Genomic DNA, 16,395 nt, shown 5'->3' on the forward strand with positions numbered 1-16,395 from the left:
AACATTTGAATCAAAATGCAACGCTGATGTCGTCAGCACAGTCAGTTAAATCTAATCAAAACGACACCCACACTGTCCTGATGAAGAGTATAAGATGAGTTTTTGAGTGTTTAACGTACCCGGTGGAGATTTCTTTTAAATAAACAAATCTTAGTGTTAATCACCACAAACGTGTTGAGTGCATTTCCTTCTTCATAAAAATTAGAGCTGATTTTTAAAATATCTAATTGTGGGTTTTTGTTTTTTTTTTTTACATCCAGGTTTGCTTGCTAGCAGTCTTCGGTACTGCCGTTGTTTCTTGGCACATTACTGCCACCTACTGTTAATTAGTGTAATAGCATGAAACCAACAACAGAATATGAGTTGTGTGTTGCAACACAATACAAACAAACTGGGATCCAATCATAAAAACATTGATCCACAGTGCTCCTAGCAATCAACAACTCCACAGGGTACCTTTAACTCAAATAGCAACTTAAGATGTGTTTATAGAGCAATCCATAAGATCAGAAGTTTTCAAGGGCTTTACATAGAGTGGATGTAAATTACTACATTATATTTATGTAGTATATTTCAGTTTTGATTCATACAGTGAATAGTAAGATGTCTGTTGTAATGTCACACAACTCCCACAGGCAGCCCTCGTGTTCTGAGGCTCCAACGGAAAGACGAGTTTCATATATTTCTTTATTGATTGTGTTTTTGCTTCTCCAGGATACATCGCTCCTTGGAGTGGTCGTTTCTACTCTCTCTGGGACACCGGGTAAGCTCTGCTGACCTTCACACTCTCACTGTCGATTGAACACTTGTTCAGTCGAGTGCATGCGTGTGTTTTCTAAGACTGCTATAAAATCCCTCCCCGTGCACTATCCCAGAGGGGCACAACATAGACTCTGTGTTTAACTACTGTCTTACTTCCAAACAGCACCAGGCACCCATATTTCAGCACACCCAATCAATTCTCTCTCCCCCCCCCCCCCCCCCCCCCGTTTGCTGACTAAAGCAGTATGGGATGTTTTTTTTTTTTTCTTTCCTTTGGAGGCTTATACTAATTCCTTAATGTGCTGTGTGTTTTCTATTTCCCAGCTGTAATCACAAAACACTTTAGAGAGAAATATTTAAAATCATATAGAAACTGCTTTGTAAAAGCCTGTAATGAATAAAGAGGGAGCACAAAGATAAGAAACTAATGGTGAAAGAAGAACATAACTCATCTGTGGTGCTAGATTTGTTCATATTTTACCATGCGGATGCCGGGGAGCTAAATTATCTTTTTTTCCTCATAATTCTGGAGTTAATCAGGAAGATCTATTGTATAATTTGTCTCAACACTCCCTGTGCGCTAAACCCAACATGAATTACATCCTGTCTGTCTGTCTCTCCCTCCCCCCCAACTGTCCTCCCCTCCCCTCCCCTCCCCTCACCCACCCCTCTCCCCAGCTATGCTAAGATCCACATCCCCATCATAGCGTCCGTGTCGGAGCACCAGCCGACGACGTGGGTCTCCTTCTTCTTTGACCTCCACATCCTGGTCTGCACGTTTCCAGCAGGCCTCTGGTTCTGCATCAAGAACATCAATGACGAACGAGTGTTCGGTACGAAGATTTTTATCGAAAACTCTTTCTGAAAATATGCTTTAAAACATAATTTCCACTGTGACATCATGTAAGTCGTTATTTGTCAGATTAAATTAGATTAAATTACCGTTGATAACAGCAACACTATAGCTCCCAGAATTCCTGAGGCAGCAAAAACAGCGCAGTTTAAAGTACAGCCAAACAAACCCATGTTGTTTTAATTAAAGTGAGTCAATAATTGGCCTTTTTCCATCATGCCGTGAGCAACTGCAATCTTGATTTCATGCTGCGCGCACTGCATGTAGTTTTCCACACAGTCGGTTACCTCGCAGAGAAGTCGGACGTGTGTTCATCTAACAGCTCACTCTGGCTGTTCGTCCTTGTTCCATTCATCCATGCAATATTTAAAAGTGATCCACTGTCAAAAAATCATATCTGTCTTGCAGGGCACAAAATGTACACCAGCCACCGACCAAGTGCTGGTAAAAATATGCAAGCGGCTGGTAGATTTGCTTCACTCACCAGCCAAAAAAAACAATGGTAATCTATTGAGTGGCTGGTAAAAATTTGACCATTCACTAGTCACTTAATTTTGCCTGTTTTGCTCAGATATGGCTTTAGTAAAGTGAACAGTAAATAGTGAGGCTGATATCAATGTGTGATAATGATAAAAACTACTAAATGGAGCGATGGTTACAAATGTAAAACATCGAGTAGCTATTGCTAAAAAGAAATGTTGACTATTAATCTGAAATCTTGAAATTTTTAAGGAATTACAACATTTAATTAGCATTGTTCTTTTCCCACTAATTGTTCTGTGGTCTTTTATATGCCTTGTTAACAGTGATTCAATAGTGTATCAAAAGGCAAATAAAACATAGTGTACCGATTCCTAGTCTTGTCTCTGGTTCTGAATAAATGCCTGCTCTCACTAGTATATTTGTCTCTCCTAGTATAACTCTCTCTCAGCTTTCTATCAGCCTGAAAGAAAAACATTTAAAGGGACTGAGCTTCTCTAAAAAAAAACAAAAAAACAAATCAAACCAAACTTTTGTGTTTACAAAGTAAGACAACCCAGATCAAGGGCAGAGATCCTTTGAGCACTAGAGACAAAGTCCTTCAGCACTCTGTTTCTCTTCAGACTTAATCAGCCAATTACAGCTATTGATTAGCGATGCACCTGTTGAGTCGGGTCGGCTGCTTTCAAGGACGGAAGGCAGCCAGCTCTCTTTCTATTTAGGGTTTTGAGTTGTGCAGAGCTTCCGTAGATTGATTATGCTTGCCAATTTCTCTTTTTCACGTCTTTATCCCCCGTTCGCTCTCCGCCATATTTCCTGTCTCTTCTTTACATTCACAAATTTCTTTCTCCTTATCTGACCTCTGTCTGCTTTGTTTTCTCTCCACCTCCTTTTTGTCTTTTGCCTTCCAGTGGCCTTGTACGCCATCAGTGCAGTGTATTTCGCTGGTGTGATGGTGCGTCTGATGCTGACGCTGACTCCGGTGGTGTGCATGCTGTCGGCGGTGGCTTTCTCCAGCGTGTTCGAACACTACATGGGAGACGACACAAAGAGGGAGAAACCCCCCGCCGAGGACAGCAGCGACGAGGATGACAAGAGGAACTCAGGGAATCTCTATGATAAGGTCAAGACCGGATGGAGTCAATGTTGAAATTATCTGCAGTAGTAATAATGTGATACTTTTCACTCATTGCCCAACAATAGTTCAGGTTGCTATACTGGGATTTTGACTGTCAAACAAATAAGAAAAGCCTAAAAGTGTCATAAGCAGTCACTGACATGTTCCTCATGTTGCTACTCTGGACTTTAGTCAAGTCAAGTCAGTTTTTATTTATACAGCCCAACACCACAAATCAGCAACTTGCCTTAGGGGGTGTCTGTACAGCATCCAACATCCTCTTTCCTCAGACCTTTACACACCGTTGCAGCACTGTTTGCTCAGGAGTTTGGATTTAAAGCTGACAGACATACAACTGTCAGTTTTCCTTCTCTCTTCCCACCAATTTTGCCTGTCGGTTGAGCTAAACTGTGATTCATCTGTGATTCAGCTGCAACTGTTTGATGCTGTTGCCATCATTTTAGCTGGCTCACTTTGTTGAATTTTTGAATTGACTGCCGTAGTCACCGTTGAGTCAAACAAAGGGCTTTGTCTTTTTCAGTCCACCTTGTAATCACAGCATTGTGCGCTACCCACACATCTAAAATCTCAGCTCGTATAACACATTTTGTAAAACCGACAAGCGCTTCTAAAATTATATATTATGTATGGTAAGGCTGGTTTTCAAAAATCAAGATGATAATGTTGAGAATTTTGATTACACCACCTCGCTGCTCTGCACCGGCAGAAAAAAATTCAGTGATACAAGTTTGCCACACTCGAAGATTTTCCTGTTAATAGAAGCTGCTAGTGCCCATAAAAAAAAAAATAATAATAATGTGATACAAACTGTGATACACATTTCTGCCAACATTTGATGGCGATGAAGGTTGTGAAAAGTAGTAGTGTGCCAATAGTGCATCATTAGTATAAATGATGCAGGTTTCAAGACAAAAGGCTTTGCAAATGTTTTGAGGTTAGAAATACATTAAGTGTGATTTTAAGCCTTAAAAATGCACACAGATAACACTGAATGTAAACAAGAATATACCTTTACTGTACCTTTAAGACAGACACTCCATCTTATGACATGTGTTTGTTTTATTGTTGATAACCTTCTTTGTTAACTAAATCAGTTTTAGTCAAACTGACAGAATTGGATTTCTTCTCAGCAGAAATCAAATGTTATGTCATCTCATCTACAGTACATCTATTTTTGCCCCACTTTCAGCCAGCAGTTTAGGTGTCAGAGAAATGTAAATGCAGATGCTGGTGGAAGAACCATGTTAACATAATGCAGATTTTTCTCCTTACTCCCTACTGGCTTTGTAAAATAATATTAAGCCATCACAGGATTCATCTCAAAATCCTTAGTGACGCATCTTCAGACAGTACAGAGAACTTGAGGATGCTCTAAGATACTTTGCTCAATTAGTTCATTCAATAATTTATTCCACTCAATAATTCATCCTTTTCTGGAACACCACAGACTTGGCTGTCCATCATCAGAGCATTTGTCTCCCCCTGCAGGCTGGCAAGGTGCGAAAACATGTGTCAGAGCAGGAGAAAGCAGAGGAGGGTTTGGGTCCGAACATCAAGTCCATAGTCACCATGCTCATGTTGATGCTGCTGATGATGTTCGCCGTCCACTGTACCTGGGTCACCAGCAACGCCTACTCCAGTCCCAGCGTGGTGCTCGCCTCATACAACCATGACGGGTATGAATTATACACACTGCACACGCCTCAGTTGTAATGTGTTAATGGATGTAAATAACCGCAAGGAGTCGAACAAAGTCTCTAGTAATGGTTCATAATAGAAAAGGGTTGGATGGCTTCACTTTGCATATAAATGAGTGCATGCAGGAACGTACAGAGAGAGCACATGTATATTTCATAAGACGTTTGTGGAAATATTGATATGTGCACCTATAAGATTTAGCATGATTGCTTAACTTAGTGTTTCTAGGTCACAGAAAACATCTGTGGACCATCTCCGCATTCACAAAAAGCTGATATATTATTCTGTACGAGATTCTTTAAAGGAATAATTATTCCCTTTAAGCATTAGGGAGGAAATATTGAAGGACAAGACTAAATGGTAGACGCAAGTTCTCATACATATATTAATGATACCACAGCAGCTCGCAGACAATGGTTTAGCCTTGCTACTGGGAGCAGCATAGCTGTCACTCTCTTCTTTTCTCTCGCACATATACACCCACACACTTACGCATTAATGCACCCACACACACACACACACATACAGACATAATATGATTACCTACAGTTAATTGGTTGCTTGGCTTTATGTCTGCTCCTGCTCCTCGAGGTAAATTTAGGCCACGAGCGTTCAAAGTGCGAAGTGTTTTTTAACCCTCAGTTTATTATGCATGGGTGCTCTATTTTCAGCTGTTGTTGCCCTTCTGATTCAAAGTCTTAACTGAAATATTAATAGCCTCCGCAGCCATATGCCTGTCAACCATGTTACCTGTCAACCTTATTTTTTTCCTTCTCAGCACACGTAACATCCTGGATGACTTCAGGGAGGCCTACTACTGGTTGAGACAGAACACAGACGAGCACGCGCGCGTCATGTCGTGGTGGGATTACGGTTACCAAATAGCAGGGATGGCCAACAGGACCACGCTAGTAGATAATAACACATGGAACAACAGTCACATAGCACTGGTGAGCTGTTTTCTTTCTTCGTCTTGTCATATTCCGTTGTCTTCCGTCATCTCCATCTCTTCGCTTTGTTCCTGGTTTGGATGCGTGCGTATACAGAGAAACAAATGATTTCTTCTGGCAGCCGCTGGATGATTAGCAGCTCTTCAGTGAATTTTTCATGTAATTGCCACATTGTATAAAACTGCTCCCTCCAACAAGCCAGATAATCTTGTTTGCTTAAACTTTTCCCATTGAATTTACACTGTAGGGGGATTTCAGTTAATTGCTGCCACATTCTTCGGGTTTGATTTATTTTTTTTTTCTCTTGCTGCTGCCAAATGTGTAGAGGAATGTTTTTGTCTTTTAGTTAAGTCTGCTAAAGCCCTCTAGCTTTCTTCTCTCTTGCTTTCTACTCTACCTGCTGCTTGTTGTCTCTTCAGCATCTGTCCCTGGGAAATGTAATTACAGAGAATGCATGATGGATCTCTGTTAAATAATTCCTATTTTCAACTCCGTATTGAAGTACCGTGTGGTTTGAAAAAAGGAAACCCCAGTTAAATCACCGCTTGTTTTTTAGGTGGGGAAAGCCATGTCGTCCAACGAAAGCGCGGCCTACAAAATCATGAGGTCGCTGGACGTGGACTACGTCCTGATCATCTTCGGAGGTGTGATAGGCTACTCGGGCGACGATATAAACAAGTTCCTGTGGATGGTGAGGATAGCGGAGGGAGAGCATCCTAAGGACATCAGGGTGAGTGTGTGACAGCAGCACCTTCAGCTGTATGTAGTACACACTTAGACAGCAGTGAAATCAATGTTTCCTCTTCACTCTTACAATCTTACACCCGTCACTCTCACACTTTTATAATGATGCTCAAGGACCATACTGATGTTTTCACACCTTCGTAGCTCAGAGATAAAAAAAAAAAACAAAACAACTCTTGTACTCATGAGAAGCTCAGTCATCTATGACTTTGAGGAGCTTTCTGAACAGCGGCAATTATAATGAATTACATTGATCATGTTCATAAAGTCCATGTTACACCTGAAACAATCATCAGAAAATGTTCTGTTAGTTTCTGTGTTCTCTCAATGTTGACGTTTTGTTGGGTTTACACTTTGTTGTTTGCCTCGTCTATGCTTTATGATTTTGTTTGGTTTTGTTGTTGTTATGCACAAATAAGTAAAAGAAAGATTGCGAATTAATTGGCAACCTTTTCCTTTCTCACTATTCAAGCAAACATGCCAAATATCCTCTGGTTCCTGCTTCATAAATATGAGGATTTGCTGTTTCTCTCAGTTATATTTACTGTTTCTCTGGGAAATTATTATTTTTATTTTTTTCACTATTTTCTGACTAAATGATTATTGGATTAATCAAAGAAATAATCAGCAGATTAACTGATAATGAAAATAACCTTTAGTTGCTGTCCTTGTCCATGTTTATTCAATGTTTTTTGCAGCTTTAATTTCAACATTCAACAGCACGCTTTCTGTCCAAAAACTGACTTTAGAATAAACTCAGAGTCCTTTGCTAGCAGTCTACACACAGTTACAATCACCATTCATAAAAACACATTGAGACCTGCACTGAGTTCTTGTTTTGTGTGTGACAGAGATTTATATGCTACTACTGATCTATTAGGTAACTTAATATAATCAGCTAGTTTAATTCAGATCAAGATTTTCTTTTCGAGACTGAACCGAGGACAAGAGTTTAAAATCTAGTGGGGGACAGAAAAACACATTTTTTTATTTTCATGAACCATGCCCTCATCAGCTGGCATGAAATTGTCCCCAAATCCAATCCCAATCAGTCAGTGGCCTCGGACTGCGTCATGCTCGGGTTTTGGTTCAGGCAGTCACAGTCTGGCTTTTTTTCTGGCTTTAAATTGAAGCTTTTATCGTCATCTCTGGTCACTGAGTTCTCGGTGCTGGTGCTACTAAAAGTTTTACTCATTTTCTGGAACTTATTTTTCCTCACTTCCTTGCTTTTTCTTTCAGGAGAGTGACTACTTCACCCCTCAGGGAGAATTCAGGGTGGACAAGGCCGGTTCACCGACTCTGCTCAACTGCCTCATGTACAAGATGTCTTATTACCGATTTGGTGAAATGCAGGTGAGGAGAGAGGCTCTAACTAAAGACTTTCTTTCACTTTCTCGCCAAGAAACATCACCAATAACTCTGCACCCATGCATGTCTTTCATCATTTTTTCATCTCAAGGTCAGGTCAGGGCAGGGCTGCAGAGAAGCTCTGAGCTGAATTTGAAGAGAATTTTTCGGGGGTTATGATCCACTTCATAGGTACAAATAATCAATTCTGGATAAGCACAGAGATCAAAAAGTCACAAGCAGCCTCCATCACCAAAGAAGTCAAAAGTACTGCTACGACATTTTATGCAGCTTTTCCAGAGAATAACAAGCAGCTGCCACCACCAAAGGTGTAAAACGTCCTGCTACTGTGTCTTAAAAGCAGAGCTTTCTGACAGGCAGAAGAGGATTTAAGGAGATGCCTTGGGGAGCTCCTGTGGTATGAAAAAGGGGTTTTGGGGGAAAGAAAGGATGGAGGGAGAATATGAAGGATTGGCAGAAGCTTTTAAATGTGCCATGGCTACTTCTGGCTGGTAGCAGAGGAGAGATGAGAGGGATCCTCCTTGCCAGGTGCTTACATCCCTGCTGTAGATGCAGCCCAGCCAACAATCGAGCTGAGATGGGAGAATCAATGCAGCCGCCATCCTCAGACAGAACGCCAAAAGCTCCGTATAGCTCACAGCGCTGTTTCAGGGTAAAGAGATGGAGAGACTGAGGCACAGAAGTAGACAGCGGACAGGAGGGAGTGAGCTCGACGAGGGAAGATAGAAAAGGGAGGGGGCGGGTAGATTAGGTTTACGGAAACAGGATGTGACAAGGGGAAACGGAGGCTTAGAGGACATAGGGAAAAAGACAGTAAGCAGAGTGGGGTGAACCATGGAACAGGATAGTTGAGGATGCAGTTCGTGGTGAGCAAATGGAGTAGAGATTAAAGGATAATACTGATGCATAATACAATACAGAATAGTAGATATTATAATGAATAGAACCCATGGTCTTCATATCGTGGTGTCCCCAAAAAACTAATTTGTTTTCTTTTTCTTATCTTTTGAACGACAGGTTGAACAGCACTAATAAATATATGTCGGGAGACTAAACTATTGTGGCTAATAATAATCTAATATTTCATACCGTGTGTCCTCTGAAGCAGCCTGAAGGCACAGAGGAGATACTGAAGATATCGTAGATGAGAAATTGTTACACAAAGGGAGAGTGAAAAGCAAAGAGGAAACGGGAGAAGAATACAATATAGCGAAGGTAGATAGAGCGTGTCGTTTTGAGAATAGAGGTGACAAGGGCAAATCATAGCAGAGACTGGAGGAGCAGTTGAGGGCTTTTAGAGCAGAATAATAAGAACGAGGGTGTAAGTGGTTCCTACAGAGTATAATCAAAACGTAAGGCAGATGCTGTTGTGTAATCAAAGTGCTATCAAACATTTTGTTTTTCTTTTTATAATTGTGTTGTTTGTCATTGTCTCCTTCTGTTAGGTGCTAATATTAAACGAGTAAAGCTGCTGTGGGCTAGTATTAAATAAAAAAAAGAAGCCGCGTCGTAATTGTCACATTCTGTTGCAAAAGTTTCCCCCTTTTTCATTTCATTTTTTTTACCAAGACACATAGCTACCTTCTAGCTCGTGGGTCAGATGTACAATTTTTTTTTTGTTGTTGTTGTTTTTTAAATTGAAGCACTGTTTTATTTTTACCACCTGTCTCCCAGCTGGACTTCCGGACACCGCCTGGCTTCGACCGGACGCGCAACGCCGAGATTGGCAACAAGGATATTAAGTTCAAGCACCTGGAGGAGGCTTTCACCTCAGAGCACTGGCTGGTCCGGATCTACAAGGTCAAGAACCTGGACAACAGAGAGCCGCTGGACCACAAGCTTCGCAGCGTAGTGCCCAAGCAGAAGTACACCTCCAAAAAGGTAGCAGGAGAGATCCTTTATTTATTTATTTAGATGGTTTAATCCATTTTAATCCATACACAGTGTAGAGGATTCATTCATTTGTTGATTCATTTTATTTGTTTGTATTTCAAAGGTAAGCACACCCAAAAACAGAAATTTATCCTAAAGTAAAAACTTGATATCATTGACTCATGTTCTGATACTCCTCACTGCAAATTGGAAATACCATAGAATATCTTCAAAGAGTAACTTAACACCCCGTTTTAACTTGAACCCCTTCACAAGAGGCGTATTTTTCCCTAGTCGACGTGGAAGTTCCCCTGAGTCACAGACAGTCTGGATGGACTTGTTAGCTTAGCTTATTTTAAGGATGGCTTCAGGAAATGTAGCAGAGACAGCGGAGAGTGAGAGAACATGTGATATGAATGAGAGGAAGGGATGTACATTTCCTCAAACAATGTTGCACTGATTAACACTGTAAAAACAACTAGCTCACTAGAAGTAGCAGTATTTTTACTAGTAATACTCTCAGCTCCACTACTCTTCAGTGGGGGTGTGTGTGGGCGGGATGCAGGGTTAATGTGACCTTGGCTTGTAGTTTGGGGATGTTGAATACCAGCCACCTCACAGACCTTTTTTGTCCCCAAGACAGAATTACTGGATTTTCCTTGGAAAAGGGCAAAAAAACGTGAAGATTATAGGCTGGGACCAATGTAGAAAAGAGACTGTACATAAAATTCAATAACTCAAATAAGGAGATTTATTATTAAGTTACTCTATGAGATAGACTTAAATAAATATCTAGGCCAATAAGCTACTCTCCATCATGTATAGAGTATATGCTCCAATATATTTAAATCTTTAAAAACAGTTTGTGCATAATAAGTACTTGCTCCCAGTAGCTCTCAGTCACAATTTGTTTTGACCCTTTATATTCATCATAATCATTCATCCTATAGTCATCAGATTATAAGAATAGGTTCTTTTTGATGGGCTAAAAGTGTAAGTCATTTATATCCAAGTATATCCAGTAAATTTGACATAAAACTATTTCAGTTACAGAATGGTTTTTAAGTAGATTTTTGTCTCTAAACAGACTGCCAAGAGGAAGCGAGGACACATCAAGAACAAGCTCGCCCTGAGGAAAGGCAAGAAACTGCAAAAAAAATAATGATGACGAACTCCTCTAGGAAAACAAACAAATAAATGCGAAGAAACCTCTTAACAACCAATGAAGAAGAACACAACAGGGGCCATTTATCTGGCACTTGGTATCAAGCGCTTCTCTTTAGAGCGCCCCCGTGTGTTGAGGAAGTTGAAGTGTCATATCTGGCTCGCTCCAGGACTGTTGTCTGTTTTATCCTGAGGACCTTTGTCTTGCTTAATTTCTCCTGTTTCGTTTTTTTTTTCTGTTTTTTGTTTTTGTTTTTTTGTTTTTTACTTTATATTTGAATGTGTGGCAAGGCATAGGGCTGCTCTACTTGGTTCAGCGTCGATTTAATTTTTGTGGTACATTAATTAACTGCTTATCAGTACGGGGATCGGGTGAAGGGGGAAGAGAAATAAGACTAGGAACATTTTGCACCAAAGACCCATTGACCTGACCTTGCTCCATGGCACATGTGAACTCATTAATGAGAGTGAGGAAGCGCAGGAGTGAAAGCTGAGGACTTGTTCCTGACACGTGTACAGAGGACAGTATGCGGTATGGAGGAACGTCACTGTCTAGGCACAGCCCACCTGTAATATTAACCTTTTTATCATCACCATCTCCTTTATGTCTGCCTGGCTCCCTGTCTTTCTTTTACAACAAATTCTTTAGAAAAAAAAATTGGCCTACTATGTAAATATGTTATGTAAAGAAAATGACTAAAAGGATTATAATATATTGGATTATTGTGGTGATTTTTAAATATGCAGTTTTTTTTTTTTGTTTTTCTCTTAATTTCATTATGTGATTGTTTTTGTTTTGTTATGAGTTTTTTAATGACAACAAATAGAACAGTGAATGCAATAATTCTTGTACAGAGGGGCTTGAGATTTTGTTGAAAGAATGAATGTGAATTTTTACAATGCCCCCCCTCCCCCCTCCTCCCACCCCTCCTTTTTGCATAGATTGTACATTTTTGCTGCTAAGGTTTAAAGACGGAAGCAAGCAACTGTGTGTAAAAAGTAGTGATAATAAATTAGGCCTCCCTTCCTGCAGAGGGAGCTCTCTAGTTCAGTGAGCAAGCCTAGTGCCTCATCGCTGGTCATCATCATCTCGTTGATTGTTGTCTACCTTGTTAGCTTTTTTTTTTTTTTGTTTAGCTCATGTATCAATACGGCAGGTTGGGTGCTTCGACCACACTGAGGCATTGGAAACTGGAAATCGACTGGTGAACTGTGAAGAGGGTGTAGTTAGTACACAAGCACTGATATTGAAATAGGAAAAGACATGGTGACAGGTCAGGAAAGGTACAAATTTTTAAAGAACTTCCATCTCTGCCTGTGACTACGGTGAGATCCGTAGAAATGACGGGACAGACTAACGACTATAGGTACTCTAGAGCTGTGTCCCGATTCCAAACTGCATATAAAAAAGTTATTAGTGTGTAGTCCATTTACAGTGTAGAATTAACCGCTATTGTCAAACTTTTAATAAATGTTACAGCTGCAGCCAACAATTATTTTAATGACTGAGTAATTTGCCAATTATTTTCTTGACAAGTAAATTAGTTATTGTGCCTGTAAAATGTCAGAAAATAATCAAATAATTGCACAATTTCCCACAGCCCAAGGCAACATCTTTAAATGTCTTATTTTGTCCAAAACCCCAAAATATTTACAATGTTAAACAGAGAAAAGCAGCAAATCTTGAAGCTTGAACCAGAGAAATGTTTGCCATTTTTTCTTGATACATTACTTATCAAACTTACTTATCAAATTAGCTGTGGATAAATTTTCTGTTGATCGACTCATGAATAAATCAACTAATCGTTTTTAGTTTAGGGCTTCAGCTAACTAATTTTTTCATTATCACGCAATGGTAACCTTTTACTTTCTTGATTGAAAGATTAATCTTTTGGTCAATAAAATGTTAAAGTGGGGGGAAAATTCCCATTACAGTTTCCTGCAGCCCAAAATGACATTTTCATGTTGCTTGTTTTGTCCAACCTACAGTCCTAAACCGTAAAATATTCCATTTATAATAATATAAAACAGAGAAAAGCAGCAAATTGCTCAAAGAATGATTGTTGATGATGTTTCATAAAGTTGAGTAATGGTCAAAATCAAAGAAGCAAAGGCCAAAATAATCCTGACTTTTAGTCCGTAGTATGGATCTAAAAAGCTCCAAAAATGCAAATTCATACATTTCCCATAATACACCTCAATATTGTGGCCCTTTAATTTCCTGTTGAATCGTTTAAATTCTAGTAAGCATACTAGATTAGATATTTGAGTGCGCTGTTAATGAACATCTGTGTATACTTATTAGTACATAGTATACATTAGGGACACAGCTCTAATCAGCGGTAACCTTTGACTTCTTTCACTATGGGCACTGCACTGTTCTATGTGTGTTTGGGTTCTTCAGATGCCATGTTTCCGTTTCTGTAAGGAGTTTCTGTATGTGCACGCCTCAGTAACTTTTATTTTTTATCAAGTCAGTGACACATCAAAAGAGTAATACATCATACAGCTGCACTTCTTTTTGTCACATCTGTACCCATTTCACAAAAAGTGACTTGTTATTAGTGTCACCAGTTTATTTTTTTCTTTACACTTTTTAAAAAATGTGTCTGAATCCCTTTGTTCTCTTTGCTTTGATCTTCTCTGGAGCAGTGTGTCACCATTTCGAGATTTCAGACCTTTGACACAATGCCACATTGTTGTTCAGTTACACAATGCCTAAAATTGTGTCTTGCCCTTTTGATTTCTCATTTTGTCAAGAGAGGAGAGAGTTCAGACTAAGCCTTAATGTGATGTACAGTTTGTTTGCCCTCTTATTTTCTCATTTTGTGCATTTTTAATAAGGAACGGCAGATCAGTTCCTTCCTCTACTAAGTTTACTCGTCTACACCTTTTTTTTTTTTTTTTGATGCAATCCCTACCCGCTTGTCTCACTCTCACTTTCAAAGTTTACATTTTTACATTGTTGCTCTGTTCAGTCATCTTTAAATATACACTTTAATGAAAACATTTGTGTAAGTTGTTATTGTGGTTTCCCCTTCTCCCCACAATGCATCTATGAAAGAAGTCATTTCAAGCCAAAGCATAATTCAGATCTGTATATATCTTGAGTTTCTCCTGTGCAGATGCGCTTTTCAACCCAGGTGAACACAAACTGGACCACATGATGGCAGCATTAGCCTTTGGATGAAGACATTTGCTTCTGAGTCTGCAACGGTAGTTATGATGGATGACTTTATACTCCACAGACTGGTGAGAATAGTTGGTGGTGGGTTTCAGAAGCATGCATGTAATGGTGTGCTTACTGGGTGGAATCCCTTGATATTTGGGTAAATATTGATTTGGTAATGCAAAGTAAAGCTTTTCTCCAACTTCCTAATGTAACTTGAGTAAGGCACTTGAAAACCAGTAACATAAGGCACTTTTGTACCAAATAGTTCTGGGGACCCTTGAGAGGAACTACCCACTGGGGAACTCCCCTGAGAAGCAAATAGCTTCAATGGGGTTTTTTTTCTGTTCGTATTCGCACAGCCAGTAGGAATGCTGAAGTGACGTAAGCTGGCCGGCGGTTGGTATAGCAACTTAACTTCTGCGCTAGATACAATAACAACAAGATGGAGAACACCGCGATCGGAGCTGGGTCGTGGGTTTCATGATAATAATAGTTTGAAAGGAGACAAAAATAGGTCTGTGTAAACATGGCGGTTGCCAGTGCTGCATTGGCTCGTGTGTTCCACCAATTAAAGTACCCTTATGTCTGGACCAATCACCGTACACTTATGTCACTCAAGGTTCCTCCCGTGCTGGGAGAGTACCTAGCCTAAAATAGGAGCTTAAAAGAGTCCCTCAAGTCGGCATTCTAAGATCTACGATCGTTCCCAGGTCTTGCAGCGCGGACACTAAAAAGGGGGTAATTCCTCAGACAGTTCTAAGAAATATGGAAAAGACTTGTCATTGATATGAAAACGCCTGACAATCAAGCAAGTAGGGATGCTTCAGTTGTTAAAGAGATTAAACCAACAATTACTGGATATGGTGGTATACTGTCAACGCACACAATATTTTAACCCTCATTTGACCAACTCTTTAATCATACAACCGCCTTGAGTTCTCCTGTGATGTGAATGCTCGCAAGTTGTAAACATGGGAATTGATTCTCTACCATCTATCCCACATGACGGAGTAGCATGTTCCTGCAGTAGAGGAGGCTGCAGTTTCGGGACCTCGATCCTAGGACCGCATTTCTGGGACCCTGGTTTTTTGCGAAACTGCCACTGCCAAAAAGTGGACGTTGCTGTTTGCTTCCTGTTTCCAACTGAGAGTCAGGACAGAGTTTTTTAAAAACCGTAACTACAATTGTTGTGGTGTTTACTGTAGCCATGACGACGAATGTTGCCTAGCTTAAAGGAAGTAGTAACTTTAACCCAAACCGCCTTTCCCTAACAAAGTGGTTCGTGTACCTAAACCTAACCAGACCTTAACCACAGCATTGTCACACCTTAAAACATAATTGTTTTTTAATAGTGATTTGTAACATTTTTGAAAAGCACTGATAGAGGCGGCATATTTGAAAACACTCCTAAGTATGTACTTGGACAGAAAGTAGTATTTGGGTGCGCTTTTGCAGTCACGACAAATTAGGGTCCTAGAAATGCGGTCCTGAACCTGCAGCCTCCTCTACTGCAGGAACATTGACAGGATGTGAACGTAGAATTAGGCTCAGCTGAGGTTTGAGCTTCATGCTAATGCTGCGTTTAAATCATATTGGAGGTACTGTAGTTTCTCACTTGTAAGTAACGTTTATATCAACTAAGTCGTAATCACGACTGTTATTTTTGTGAAAGCTTTGATCCAACTTGGCACTTAAAAATATGGAAGTACCTGAAAACCAAACAAACATTGACGTCTCACGTCAATCGTCGTTCAATGTAATTAAACCCATATTTGGATATATTTTGTCAAGGGACAGAATTTTAAACCATCATTCAACCAACTCTTTAGTCATCCAGTTGTCTTGAACTGTCTGTGAATGCTCACAAGTCATAAACGTAGGAATATTTCCCATTTTACCATCAATCCCATGAATGCGGAACAATACACCATATTTAGCACGTAAAAATGCTAACATTTAGCACGTTAACATCCATCTATGTTAACTACTGGAAAAATTCAGTTGTTCCATGTTCCTATGCTAGCAGGCTGATGCTAATGTTATCATGGTCACAAACATTGAGTAAGTAATGTTTCACTTGTTAGCATGTGTATAGTTAGCGTGTTCCTAAGTTAATTTACCATGACAACATACATTCAGTTTATTAGTATAAAATGCTCTTGTATTAGCATGCCATGTTAGCGTTAATCTACAT

The 16,395-nt window shown here is 39.9% G+C and overlaps 1 protein-coding gene across 1 annotated transcript in view; it reads left to right on the forward strand.

The window, feature by feature from the left end:
* Positions 1-14,036, forward strand: part of LOC122969634 (dolichyl-diphosphooligosaccharide--protein glycosyltransferase subunit STT3B) — an 84,114-nt gene extending 70,078 nt beyond the window's left edge. The window contains exons 8-16 of the mRNA XM_044335510.1: positions 715-763; positions 1,441-1,595; positions 3,007-3,218; positions 4,722-4,909; positions 5,710-5,881; positions 6,438-6,611; positions 7,865-7,978; positions 9,668-9,874; positions 10,953-14,036. Coding sequence (XP_044191445.1) covers positions 715-763; positions 1,441-1,595; positions 3,007-3,218; positions 4,722-4,909; positions 5,710-5,881; positions 6,438-6,611; positions 7,865-7,978; positions 9,668-9,874; positions 10,953-11,027 — 1,346 coding nt within the window. The 3' untranslated portion in view covers positions 11,028-14,036. The remainder of the gene's footprint in view (positions 1-714; positions 764-1,440; positions 1,596-3,006; positions 3,219-4,721; positions 4,910-5,709; positions 5,882-6,437; positions 6,612-7,864; positions 7,979-9,667; positions 9,875-10,952) is intronic.
* Positions 14,037-16,395: the final 2,359 nt, after the last annotated feature.

The sequence above is a fragment of the Thunnus albacares genome, chromosome 19 (genome assembly GCF_914725855.1).
Source record: "Thunnus albacares chromosome 19, fThuAlb1.1, whole genome shotgun sequence".
In the NCBI taxonomy this organism is placed as follows: Eukaryota; Metazoa; Chordata; class Actinopteri; order Scombriformes; family Scombridae; genus Thunnus; species Thunnus albacares.